The sequence below is a fragment of the Streptopelia decaocto genome (genome assembly GCF_964273445.1).
Source record: "Streptopelia decaocto genome assembly, chromosome: 7".
Lineage (NCBI taxonomy): Eukaryota > Metazoa > Chordata > Aves > Columbiformes > Columbidae > Streptopelia > Streptopelia decaocto.
In genome coordinates, this window is record NC_138661.1 from 29,237,725 (window position 1) to 29,251,942 (window position 14,218).

Consider the following 14,218-nt stretch of genomic DNA (forward strand, 5'->3'; position numbering starts at 1 on the left):
ACTCTGCTGGCAGTAACAAAACACGACTCGGGCAGTGGATACGCAGCTTCACTGGCTCTTTTTTTTTTTTTAACTGTGTACATGTGCCTGTCATTATCTAACTTCCCTTCTTCAGCTTCTGAAAGTATTCCTTGTTTGTCAATTGGAAGTCTTTTCATGGGGCTGTGCATCTAACAGTATTGCTTATCCTGTCAGTTAAATTCTTGGCTCCAGTGGAATAGAAATCGTATGCTTTTAATCACGTCTAACATTAGCTCTGAAGCCAATTTATGTGAGCACATACTTCTAAAGAGTTTATCTCTGTAAACTTGTGATATAGCAAACATCAGTTTTCAGCTGCAAAACATTAAAGATATTTTGAAGTACAATAAGTATACAATGTCAGTAACTATGGCGCCCTGTTGTCTTGGTACTGTTAAGTACTAACTTTAGGGGCAGCTGGCTTGCAATTTAAGTGTGTTCAACATTCAATATAAGATAAATAAACTAAGCAAATTAGGATTTTGGTATGTTTGATATAAGATTCTGAATTTTAATATATGCTGAATTTACATGTAATGGTCTCCATGTGTGGTTGGTATCACTGTGATATCTATATTTTGGTTTTGTCATGACTGGTTTGTCATTTGTTTTTGTGCAGGAAATCTTGTTGGATAATTCTGTGTTGGTAGGTCCTTGTGCCTTGTTAATCATAAACTCTAGCAGTTTGCAGTGGTGTTTTTTATTTCATCTTTTATCTTTTCCTTTTAACCATTTTAATGTAATTTCTTTTAGCATGTCAAGTGACCCTTCCTAACTTTCTGCAGATGGTAGACATGCAGTTCATTTGTGTGCTTAGTGAGGCATAATTTTGTTTTTTAACATGTTAAGCACAGAAAGGGAACTGTTTGTTCATTTAAGTTTGTATGTGATGCTTGCACTTTGTGTCTGTAATTTAGTCCTGTCCCCTGCTTAGAATGTGAAAGAATGAGAGAGATGACAAATGTGCATCTTGCATTATTCAGTAGTCTTAATTGGATCCTCTGATTTTTCCCTATTAAAAACGAGCACGCAATTTATGCATGTCCAACTTGCAGTAGAATGCCTACCCTGCTTGCATAAATGTTGCATTAAATGCCTCACTTGTTGTTTCTAAAGTTTAAATTAAAGTATTTTGCCGACGTACATAGGGTTAGGTTTTTCTTTTAGAAGAATTATGCAGAGAGTGTATCTTTGTGTGTATTAAATGTGTCATTCTGTCTATTGTAGATTCGTGTGCATGCATAGAAATTCAGAAGACAAAGCTTAGTTTTGTGAATTTAACAAAGCTGAAATTCTGTATCACTTACTCTTTTTGTCCTGCACTTGTTCTTTTCAACTGTATGTGAACTAATGTGTACTAGTCATTTTGACTAATATGTATTGACCTGTTGCTGACAAATGAGGAGCGTGACCTTACTGCAAGATTTCCTTGCCGCAGACACTCAGCTCTGTCTGTTTGAGGATGGTGACAGCTGAGGGTACAGAATTGCTTATTTGTAGAAAGTAACTTTTTTTATGATAGCCTAAGCTTAATTTAAAATAAGCTGCATAAGTTTTGGTGTAGCCATCTTGCCTGGTCATGGCACTGGTTCATTTTGTCTTTGGGATCCTCTTCAGAATGTTCTTAAAACGGAAAGCAAGCGTATAATAATCAGAAAGCTCCACTGTAACAAAAAGAGGTTATATCTTCGTTTTGGTTTGGTTTGGCTTTTTTAAGTATTTTTCCTTGTTCCTGTAATAATGAATCTGTTACGCTGTATTTTTCAATATAAATACCAAACACTGGCCTGGTGGTGTTAAAATATGGTGATTCTATAAACTTTTTTTGCTAGAAACTGCTCAGGAGAGCTGACTTGTCTCAGCATGATACATTCACCAATAACCCTCACCTTTCTTTTCACCTTCTCTAGAATGTAATTTAATGTAATCTGAGTATATAATATTTTTTTGTGATGAAATTGCAGTAGTGTTCTCTTTGCCCTTTCTTGAAAGCTTCCTTTCATGCATGGAGATTTACTAAAGCCTCATTGACTGTCTCACCCTTGGTTACGTTGGCATTTCTCTAGTTACATCTGAGGATAATTTGCCTAATTTTCTCTTGAACTGAGTTTTCAATCCCATTATATGTACCCTGTAGTCAAAGAATAGAGTTAATTATTCAATGAGACCACAATTCAGCTGTCATTGAAGTTAATGGGGGTCTTTTTATTGATACCTGTGGGAGCTGGGGGAGATGGATTTGGCCCCAGATCAGCCTCATAAGTTACCCTTGGAGAGAAAATGTTAGAAGTACTGATATGTTTAAAAAAAAATAAAATAAAAAAGCCTAGCCAAGATAGCATCAATTACCTGCTTACTGACTTCCTGACTTCACAGATTTGTCATAACTGCAATTGTTCAGAAAATACCTGCCTTACTGAGGTATTGCTATTATATAAAGGTTTGTTAGCCATCTTTCTTTTTGCATGTTTCAGGTGAATCTCTGTAGCTCATACTTGTTATTGAGACGTGCAGTGGTAGCTTGCTTACGTCAGCTTGTGCAAAGAGAAGCTGCTGAGGTATCAGAATATGCTGTTGCATTGGTTAAAGAGAGCAGAGAAGATTTTACTCCAGGTAATGTATTAAAGTTTTGAGATCCAAGAGCTTGACATATTTATAGTGAATCTTAAACACACTCTGCTATGGGTGTGAAAACTTTGCTACATTCTGGAAATCTTTAACTCAAAAAAGTTTTCTGCTTCAGTTCTCTATATGGTACCAAATTATGGAAGCATCCAAACCCTTTCTTAGTGATGTAATGGAGATACTATTGCTTTTCATATACTGTAGATAGTAAGGGTCACTAAATGAGAAAATACAAGTGGAGATCCAGAGAAACCTAAGCCTTTCTATATCTAGCCACTAACTGCTTCATAGTCCTGCATTTTACATGCATATTCATAATTTTATTTTCCCACATAAATCTCTTCTTAAATTAAAAATCTGTCATTGAGGGAGGTGTATCAAGCCTGTTGAAGAAAGTTTCTATTGAGCTCTTCGGAGAACTAGTTAATGATCAGCTAGGATCCCTGAATTTTTAACTTCTTAAGGGTTTGGGGTTTTTGCTAAAAGGCCTGAGAATGATCAGTAGTTCATCCTCATGTGTCTTCCTGTGAGGGGATCATGGTAATAAATGATTTCACTTTGGATTTCAGTTCAAGCTCATTTGGAAATTTTCAGAAAAGATAGACTGTAGCCATTTTGTAAAAATGCTGCGTTTTAAAATTGGTAATATTGGGCAAAATAAAATTGGTCATATTCATTTAACAATTTTTTTCTGTGTGTCTGGTTTTGAGCTGCTTTGGAGAATAATTTTAACTTGCCTTTCTAGTCTGAAAGTTGGTTTAGAATTATCTTATATGAGTCAGTGTGAAGAATCAGGTGGCCCAAGATAATTTTTTTCGGGAGCTCAGATGCCATGGTGATGGTAATGCTGTGAAATTCAAAGTAGGATTCTTTATTTTTTTTTTCCTGTTGTTAGTATGTTTCTGTAAAAGTTCAAAGTTTGTTTTATACTCAGATGACCTATGGTATTAAAGTAATTAATGGTATTATCTCTGAAGTATTTCAGGGCTAGATACTTGTCCAGAGGATACTCTGTGTGCAGCCTTCAGTGGGGTTTCTGTGGTGAACAGCATTCAGCTCACAGGCTTTGTTCTTAGCAGATGTTAACATCAGAGAAATAGGCCTGGAGGGGGCATTGCTGGGCCTGCTGGACAAAGAATTGGATCAAAGATTGTGCCAAGATATCAAAGAGACTCTGACTCACATGCTTACTTCAATGGCAGTTGAAAAGCTCTCTTTCTGGCTGAAGCTGTGTAAGGATGTTCTTGCTGCCTCAGCTGGTAAGTCCTAATACACTTTAGTTGAGAACACAATGAAAATAAGGGCTGCAGCAGTGCAGTGTGTCCTGAGGGGAAGTAGTCTTGTTTCTTCAATGTCTGACATCTATGAAGTGTATCATTGTACTTCATATTGAAACATTGGACCCGTAACTTAGTCCTTTCAGAAGGAACATGACTTTCTCCCTTCCGATTGCCTTTTCCCTTTGAACGCGCTTTTGTAAACATTTTAGTATGTGTTGCCTGTTCGTGTTCTTGTTGATTTATGGTTCTAATGTTAACTTATTTCCATATCAGAAAAGGAAATTCAGAATACATTTGAACTTGTGGATCTTGTGCAATTACCTACAAGGAAAATAATCAGACCCTCTCTTCAATTAATAATAGGAATGATGCAGACCTACTATATCATAAGAAACACCTGAGCAGATAAAATTAATTACTATACTGATTATTGGGGTGGAGGGGTAGGATTATTTTCTTTTACTTGCAGTACAAGAAGAAAACTTCTTGGATTTAGATTTTTTTATTTGGAAAGGTACTATCTTCTAATGTGTCACACTTATTTTAATTATTTTTTTTCTTTGACTTCTTTCACTGCAGTTCTTCATTTACTTTCGTGGTATTGATCTTGTCTTCCAGCAAGTAATATCAACCAAATGCAGACAGTTTTGTTGCATTTGTTTTTAATTCTATCATTTACTGTAGGACACCAAGGTTGAAGAGAGTCATAGTGAGTTGGAGGCTAGAGATGGACTTTGAAGAGATTACTTTATGAGTCCAGTTACAGTAAGAAAGAATATGATATTTCTTCTTTTCTCCCCTGTGTCCTAAATACAGATTTCAATACAGTAGCTTCAATAGATACCACTCAAGAAGAGGAAACTGCCAAAGGAGATGATGCATCTGTATTAACATCTGACAGTGATGAGAGGTTCCATCCTTTCAGTAATCCACGATGGTCTACCAGAGTTTTTGCTGCAGAGTGTGTTTGTAAAATTATAAGCCAGTGTGAAAATGCAGGCAGCGCACATTTTGACGTAACTTTGGCTCAGGAAGGAAAACAACGTGATTCAAGAGGTATGCGTTAAGCCCTGAAAGAATTTCACAGAATGCAAAGTATGCTTAAAATAAGCGTTAGCTGTTTGCATCTTAATCAAAAATTTATTGTTTGTAATTGTTGAAACCTTTAATTACTCTGATTAGAAGCCTATATTTATTAAGTTGTAGAGCAATTTTCATGTTCCAAAATATTGGCATATCACTGCAGCATTTACCCTCGCTTTCCTGGTTATAGTACCATGGCATATGTGTAGGAAGCCATTGTTTCTGCATAAGCATTGGCAGTCAGAAGTGATAGTTAGCACCAGCCTACGACATCACAGTTTGGTATCTGGGAGTATGACTAAAAAAATGCCACTTTTTTTTTTCTTTCCATAATTTGCATGATTGTTAGTAGAAACACAGTGCAAATTTTCAGTACCTCTCTATGTTTATGTGGAGGTGTTTTGTGGGAAACTCTTTTTTAGAAAATCTGCCTCATACATAAAGATATTTATTCTTTATGCTAAGTTTGGTTTTGTTTTTTTTTTTTTACATTGAAATGGAAAAGAGTCTAGATTAGCTAATGTAAGATGTTCAGGTAAGATTGTTGTATGTGTAAGCTGCCTTAAGTGAATCTTTGATATGTTTTAAGGTAAAATGTAAAATAGATATTTTGAAAATGTTGGGAGCTGTCTTATAAAATATATTCTGTCTAAATCTAATTTTAATAAAACTATTTTCTTTTTCAATGTTTGCTTTCTCTTCAGATGACTTTTTGGTATTGCATTTAGCTGACTTGATCCGGATGGCTTTTATGGCTGCCACAGATCACAGTGATCAACTTCGTCTTTCTGGGCTTCAAACATTGTTAATTATTGTTCGGAAATTTGCATCTGTTCCAGAACCGGAGTTTCCAGGTCATGTAATTCTGGAGCAATATCAAGCCAATGTAAGCACCATTGCTAATAACTTATAAAAGTTTAGAGTTACAGTTTATCACTAAAACAAATTTGCTTTTTTTGCAGTGCATAGCACTAGAGTTGGGTTTCAGTTAGTTACTGAAACTATTATTATTAATTTCTTTGCACTTAAATTAGTTAGAAAGCTAGAAAGCATCTTTTCAGTTGGCATATAATGGTTTAGCCCCAAAGAATTTTTCAAGTTTCAGCATTTTTCCCTCTTTCCTTTTTGAATACAGCAAAAAGAAAATAGAACAAAGAGTGGGGTTTTTTTAGAAATAATTGGTTTCAAAGTGTGGGAGTATTCCAAGAAATATTAAGAACAACTATCATTTAAAACTCTGCTTAGAAGAAAGTAGCCTTTGCACACCGGAGTTCACATTAGAAGATCTTGGTCAATAAATAAGCTAGAGGGGGTAGGTAAAAGCATGGTCGGTTTCAGTTGAGTCTTGGTTGAAACTTAAATAAAAGATGTCCTGAGCATTTTGTATTCCAGACTGCACTTGTGTTAAATATGACAGGCAGCTGTATTAAGAGTCATCTGGCTCCCATTCTTCAATTTCTAGCAGGCATTGAATAAGTCAGAGCACTTTGTCTCACAGAAATGGAGAGATCTTGACACTGAAGACAACCTAACCTGCTTTGATCTTGCTTTTGCCATTAGAATTCTATTCTACTGACACTTCTTTGTGGGAAAGGAGAAGTGTCTTGATCTAGTCTGGAACTTCCAAGGGGAAGAATACACCATCTGTCCTTGCTGTCCGGAACCAGCAAGCAGGTCACAAGTAGAGCTAATAATTATTCTTATAACCTTCCCTACCCTTAAGGTGTTTCTGCTAATACTATGCATAGAACGTCTCATCAACTGTTTCATAGTAGTTGAAGAAATGTGAAGCAGTTAAATATCTAGTCTTTTTCTTGTCCTTTCTTTCCATAACAATAACCAGAAATAGATGGATACAGATCTTTCCAAACTTAAGTAGTGGTTTCCTGAAATATTGTGAAATCTGAGCTTTAGAGGGTCTTAAGAAACTGTCATTAACTGTTGTTAAAATTGTCATTAAAAACAACACCTTTTCACTGATTTTCAAAAACTAGTGTTTGTAGTACTCATACTACACTTTGTACTTTCATCCCAAAGAGCACCAGACTTCAGTCTGAGTTTTCAGATATTGGCTAAAGCAGCAAAGGAAATTTTCTTTAGCCCTTTAGTGAAATAGCTTTCAACAGTGAGAGTAGGTAAAATCTCTGCAACCTGGTAAGTATGTTTGTGTGTTATTAGGCAAAAAAGGTTTGTGCTCTCCCATTTTTTGACTTTGCAAAGTTGACCAACTTCAGCTGTTTATTTCCTTAAATCTGTATTCTTTCGGAGTAAGGAAATGTCACTCATTACATGTTTTGCAAGTCTTTCACGCTTTGGAACATTGTTTTGCTTTTTGAGGGCTACTCTTCAAGTCAAGAGTTCAGGAAGGAAGAGGTTTCTGTTTCAGTTTTAGACGATGCAAAAAATAGGATCGACTTTGAAGACCCCTCTCAAAGAGAAACATGTCTTCAGTGTACACAAAACAAAACAATAAAAGTATGACTGCAGCTGTCTCCCTGCTCTTTAACCTCACTGGAAGTCTGTGGAAAAGTGAAAAGGAAACTATGTTTTATAGAGGAAAACTAAAGAAAACACCAACAAAGCCTGTTTATGAAAAGTAATTATTTAGTTAATTGTTCACTATGTATTAAATGTTGTTTAACTTCTTTTTAGGTTGGAGCAGCACTTAGGCCTGCCTTTGCTCCTGAAACTCCTCCTGATGTCACAGCAAAAGCATGTCAGGCAAGTGTTGAAAGTCAAAAGTCTTAGATAATAGACCCTCTGAAATATTCTTTTTGCTTGATACACCACACAAGAAAAAGGAAATAAATCATCTAGCCTCAAATCCTCAGTACACAGAAAATGTCACCCATGTTACCTCCATTTTATGCACTTCAAAATCTTTTGAGAAACTTAGTTACAGTTGATCCTTTGGCTGTTTATGACATCGCTCTGATTGTTTTGACTTTCGTTACTTTTGTATACTAAACCATAATGTCATTTAACATTGATTATTAACTGAGAGTAACTGTATCTCAGTAGAAATTAAATCTGGTTTTCATAATTTTAGAGATGAAAAAAACCAGTATCCAGTGGTTGGCTCTCATTTCTCATTATTTCTGTTTTACAACACTAGGTATGCAGTGCCTGGATAGCAAGTGGTGTAGTGAGTGATATTAATGACCTTCGAAGGGTTCACCAGTTGCTCGTATCCTCTTTGGTCAAAGTGCAGGCTGGGAAAGAAGCACAAAGTCAACAATACAATGAGAGCACCTCAACTATGGAGGTACTGGCTGTGCTAAAGGCTTGGGCAGAGGTTAGTGTAACAGCTTTGTCATGAAAGTCTAGATATCTGGTACTTATAATGGTTTCAGGAATTTCTTACATGTTTCATTAAGTACAAGTTGCTTGTCATTTGCTTTGCTTTGATGTGTCTAAACAGTTCATGAACTTTGTAATCTTGAGAAAAGCACTGCTAGTTAAACTGTATTATACTGCACGTTAAGAAATACGTCTGGTACTTCAGCAATATTAATTTCTTAACATGTTCTAATGTTTCATTATTCATTTTAAATTGGCATGATGTAAATGGCTGTGATGATGGTCCACTGAATGTACCATTTTAAATAGGTGCCATTTTTCTCATTGTATATTGGCATTTCATTTCTTACAGGTAGATCTTCTAAGTTAACAATGTCAGTTCAGTACTGCAATGGCTAACTGCCTTAAAGTCAGCTCACATGAATGCTTGTTTTAATACATGTAAATGCAAGGTTAGATATTTAAAAATAAAAAATGTGAATAATGTACATAATCTTTAGAAGATGTGTCTTAAAAAGCACTGATAAAGAGTTTGGATGCTGATGACTGATAACCAGCTAAATATGAGCATGTTATATAGTTAATTTGATATTTCTGTGTATAAACCGGAAGCTATTTTGAAGGAGAAAGCAGGCAATAGAGAGCTTTTATGTGAACATTTGTAGAAAAACGTACTGATGTCTGGTGTCCATACTTGAGAAAGGTTATTGGCAAAATAAGAAAGCCATTGGAGAAAAGCTAGCAAGTGGGAATAAAAATCTTGAAAACATGCTTACACTGAGAGATATAAGTAGATCAGCCTGTTTATTCAGGAAAAGATATGGTGCTGCAATCAATTGAAAATTATAATATGGAGAAAAGGTTTTTAATGGCATGTAACCATAACTTATCACTGGTCAGAAGCTGGGACAAAAATCAGACTAGATGTGAGGCTGAACTGTAAGAAGTGAACATCTGTGGATTGTTCCAGTCTGTAATTAAGATCACTAGAAGTCTTTAAAAAACCCTCTGAATAACCCTCTACTGGATCTCAGATATGAGAAGCTCTGACAAGGTAAACTGGGGATAAGCTCTTGTGGCCTGTAATTTACAAATATTTCGCTTAAACCCTAGGCAGTTCCTTCTCACTTAGGATCTTACCTACTTCTTGTTTCCGGAGTTTGAAGGAATTCCCTCATCCTGTTGCAGGGAGGAGTGAGAGAGCAGCTTGGTGGGTTGGCCTGGGTCAACCTGCTACAAGTAGCAAACTTGAAAAAGATACAGAAATTAAAATTGCAGGAGATGGATACTCACAAAAGCTAAATTCAAATTGTCCTGAATCTCCTTTGTTAAGGAGTAGAGCTTCCCTCCAGGGGCATTTTGGGGGCTGAAGAGGGCTGCTGGTCTGAAACATTCTCAAGCCTATCTTTTTTCAATAACTAGAGAGGCATCTAGGGAAATTAACCTTCTCACATTGAAGTCAACCTACTGATAGTATCAGCCAAAGTTTGCAAATGATGCAGGAATGTACTCTTCATTCTTTACTGCTAACACAGAGTAATAAATAGTTTTTAGAAGTTGGTTGCAAGTGCAGTATGTCATTTCAGCTAAAATTATTTAGGAATGATTTCACTGTGATTATATGTATATTATATTGACAACAAGTTCTTCACTCTTGTAGCTATAACAGGATTTGGTGACTGGAAGCTGAAACTGGACAAGTAATATATGAATTTTTAAGGGCAGGGAAGTTGACTGCAGCAATGTTTACGAATTTTAGTGGGTTTCACTTTATTGGGACTCTTGCATTAAGATTAGCTGGGGGAGTGGATTCAGAAGGTTTAGAAAATAAGTACTTCTTCACCCATGACTACTGGACATGAAGCAGGAATACATTCTAGGAAGCCTCATGCCTGATCAACAGGCAAGTCGTGCTAATGATCACAGTAGTTTTCCAAGTGTTAATATTTGTAAATCTCTCTCCAAATATATAAACAGGTTTACATAGTTGCAGTTGAAAAGCAGAAAAAACAAAGTGATGCACACAATCACTGCTTAAAAATTGCAAACTCTGCAGAAGAAAACTACCGAGATTTAACATCTTCAACCGGTGGACTTCTGGACTTAGTGCAGGCAGATCTTGGGACACTAAGCAAGCTCTGGCTTGCTGCACTTCAGGATTTTGCTCTCTTAACTCTCCCTTCAGAATATGCATCACAACTACCTGCTGAAGGTAAGAAGGCAAGTCAACTGTGTTTTCACAGGTCGCTTGTAAGTGCGCATCATTAACGTCCTAGCTGACTTGTGCTAAGTTCACAAGAAGATTAAATTGTATGAAGAATATGCATACTTGTTTACCTATCTAAAGTTAAAGACTGCTTTTGAGACCAGAGGGTTCACTGATGTGAAAAATAGTTTGTTTGGTATTCTTCTTTGTTGGGTAATTTTATGGTTGAAAGAAGAAAAAGGTAATTGTATTGGATTCTATCCAAATAAATCTAAATGAAGTGCCTTCATTGGCCTGCATTTTAATATTGAATATTTACCAAAAAGAAGTCATACATAAAATACAATAAATATAATTTCAATAAAAAGAAGAATTCCCTTTTATAAGAATGTGAAAATATGGTAGTTGAAAATAAACTACACCCTTAAAACTGTAACTTCTCTTCTTGTAGGTGGTACATTTTATACAGCAGAGACAATTGAAAATGCCAGACCTCATTACTACAACTCCTGGGCACTGATACTTTATGCCACAGCATTATGGCTCACTAGCACAGGTTTCATTGTTGCTGATCCAGACGAAGGAGTTATTAATCTCTCTAGACCTGTCACCCCAACTACAATGTGTCAAGATTCTTCTACCAGGCCCTTGGTGAAATCTCCTGAGGATGTGAATACTGACAGATTTCATCTTATCTTGGGTTAGTGAGTGCATAATCTGTCTAGATGCTGTAACACAAAATGCCATTTTTGATAGATATAACTGTTAGCAAACAAATATTTAATTATTTAGATTTAACTGCATCATTGAATGTTGCATCTCTTAGAAAAAGGTACTTAGAAAAAGGTATTTTAAGTCCCAGTGAGAAAATTGTAGAGTGTTTTCCCATGTGTTGGTAGAAAAAAAAACTGTGTGAACTGACCAAGTCCTAAACAAGTTCTTATTGCTCTGCTCAAAAACATGCAAGTTCAAGGGTGGATTTTATCGCACTCGTAGCACAACAGTTACAGTGTACGGTTTATCGTCACTGAAGAGTAATTTTACATGACCTAATAGTGTGTAGGTTGGAAGACACTTGTGGAGATCATCTTGTCCCCTACTCCCTGCTGAAGCAGGGCCACCTAAAGCCAATTGCCCAGGACTATGTCCAGCTGACTTTTGAATATCTCCAAGGATGGAGGCTCCACAGCCTCTCTGGGCAACCTGTGCCAGTGCTCTGTCACCCCCATGGTAAAAAAGTGTTTCCTTAAGTTCACATCAAACTCTGTTTAGGCCTCCACCCCTGCAGAGGCTAATCAGGCAGTTGAATTCAGTCCAAATTCTCAAAGTTTACACTATCAGGCATTTCTGGTTGTATTTTTTTTTTTTATTCAGTCTCTTTTGTATCCTTGTTTTGTAATCTCTTTTTTCTGAATGGGTTTGTATGACCCAGCTGCATGTGGCTTCTTATGACTCTCAGTCTTCCTACACAGACCCAGCTTCCTTTTGAACTTCATTGCTCCCTCAGTTATAAGTGGGACCTCTGGTACAAAGCTGCTCATTTTCCTTGCTTCCTGTGCTAGTGGATTAGTGCTTCAAATTTCATATACTTTATTGTGGACTCCTGGCTTATTTATTCTGCTTCTGAACATATTCCACTTGTTCATTTTCACTTCCCGCAGAGAAACAGAAAGAACTTGAAAACACCAACACTTTGCATTGCACAGCTGTTCTGTAGTGTACAGTGAGCAGTTTCGCAAGTCATCACACATTCTCCAATTACAGCTGTTCAACTGGAATGAGAATATGGGTCACAGAGTATATAACATTTATCTCCAATGTTATAAAATGTCATCTGAAGAGTCCTGAAAGCTCAGAAAAAAAGTTATTGATTTTACCTGCTCTTGGATTTGCAAGCTTATGTTCCATGTAATTTACTTACTGCTGGTGATCCAGTTGTGGTAGCTGTGATCTTTAGCATTTTTGTGAAATGGGAAGATAAAGCCTCAGCCTTTGAGTTTGTGAACTACTACTTTCTCCATTATTTTCTTCTATTACATAATTCATTGTGATTTGGCAAATATTCTGTTTTATGCCCATTAAGAATTGTCTCCCTATTAATTGGACCTAGTGTTCGGTGTTTTAGTCAGAAATAGCTCTATTTTAAAAATTTATTTATGTTAATAGCCAGTTATAATCATGTCTAACACTGTCTAGAAGCTAAAGTTCTTTCATTGTTTTGAGGGAAATGGAGTTCTTGCCCCAAGACTTTGGCAGTAGGAGATTAATTTACTTAATATAAAATGTAAATGCCATTTCCATACTTGCTCAACTTACCGTTACATTGCTTAGTAACTGACGAAATTACTACTTCAAATTTCAAGTACATACGGGTTTTTTCTTCTGGTGCTTACAGGAGTTAGTGTGGAATTTCTCTGCTCTCCTCGATCAGATGCAGCAATGGAGAACATTATAGCCTGTTTACGTGCCCTGCAGGCACTCTTCGATGTTCCGTGGCCGAGGTCTAAAATAGGTGGTGATCAGGTACTGTCTCAATGATTGTAAGCCCCTCAGAATTAAGGCATAATTTCAGTTTGAACAGTATCTGTACTCTATATTGTATATCCAGGAATCTTCAACAGGTAGGTAGTAGGTGAATTATATATACCCTTTACCAAAATCCAAAGCTGTAGAAGGAGGAGAGAAAAAGAGCACAACGTGGAACTTGTAAGAGGATAGGTGAGGGGCAGAGAACTTGAGGACATTTCATCAGGAAGCAGCGATTATTTCATGAGGAAGGAGCGATGAGTAGGATGACATCCAGGTAAAGACAGAATCCCAGGAAAAAAAGTTACTTTATTCTCGCTGTCCTGGAGCAGTTGAATTAATTCTGTTGCAATTATTGAGGAAGATAAAAGGACAAAACAAAACAAAAGGGCAAAACCAAAAAAATGCCAGTGAACCTAGGAAGCAGTAACTTCAAAAACTTTTTTTTTTTTTTTTTTTAATTTAAAGTAAGCTCTATACCATCCTGTGTGCCATGCAATTGTCTAACACAGGAAAAGCAATAAATCCTGTGGACACGCCCAAATTCTGCTGTCTATTGTTCTCTCCAAGGAGATGCATATACTGTAGGAGGGATACAATGTAGTATCCCACCTTCAAGAGTTAAAAAGCCATAAGACATAAGATAAAGATTACTTGGGGATTTCTTTAGTAGTTTTAAGTGTCTTATCTCTAAATTACTGTGATTACTGTTTGGTGGGAGAATTGAACAGGACTGCTGCTACTGGGAGCTAGGAGCTAGATGTTGGACAAAATACCAACTCCTGTGATGGTATCAATTATACTGTGTTCTTTACTGAGATTAATAAGAGTAATATTGTTGGCTTTAACAAGCTTCTAAAATTCGTGCATTGATATGTGGATATATTAAACATTTTTCTTACCATAGGAGCTGGGTGTAGAGCTGCTGAATGTTTTGCATCGACTGATATTGACCAGAGAATCACCTGATATTCAGCTTGCTGCCCTTGAAGTGGTTCGGCTGATTCTTTTTGCAGCTCAAGAACACGTGAAGGAAAAGCGGAGAAGTGCAGAAGGTATAGTAATGTGTGAGATGTTTAATACGTATAATCTGGGTTAAAGCAATTATTTCTTGGAAAACTGGATTCCTGAAGGTGGTATTCAGAGATACACCAATCGCAGTTGGTGACTAATCCTG

General features: G+C 36.5%; 1 protein-coding gene across 8 annotated transcripts in view; it reads left to right on the forward strand.

Moving 5' to 3' along the window:
- Positions 1–14,218, forward strand: part of HEATR5A (HEAT repeat containing 5A) — a 67,300-nt gene that overhangs the window by 45,287 nt on the left and 7,795 nt on the right. For 4 of the 8 annotated variants that reach the window (XM_082058470.1, XM_082058472.1, XM_082058477.1 and 1 more), the window contains 11 exons: positions 641–667; positions 2,496–2,634; positions 3,723–3,905; positions 4,743–4,982; positions 5,714–5,895; positions 7,662–7,730; positions 8,125–8,304; positions 10,287–10,521; positions 10,967–11,215; positions 12,911–13,038; positions 13,949–14,096. In XM_082058470.1, the coding sequence (XP_081914596.1) occupies positions 641–667; positions 2,496–2,634; positions 3,723–3,905; positions 4,743–4,982; positions 5,714–5,895; positions 7,662–7,730; positions 8,125–8,304; positions 10,287–10,521; positions 10,967–11,215; positions 12,911–13,038; positions 13,949–14,096 (1,780 nt within the window). The remainder of the gene's footprint in view (positions 1–640; positions 668–2,495; positions 2,635–3,722; positions 3,906–4,742; positions 4,983–5,713; positions 5,896–7,661; positions 7,731–8,124; positions 8,305–10,286; positions 10,522–10,966; positions 11,216–12,910; positions 13,039–13,948; positions 14,097–14,218) is intronic. The other 4 variants (XM_082058471.1, XM_082058473.1, XM_082058474.1 and 1 more) reach the window with 3 other exon arrangements.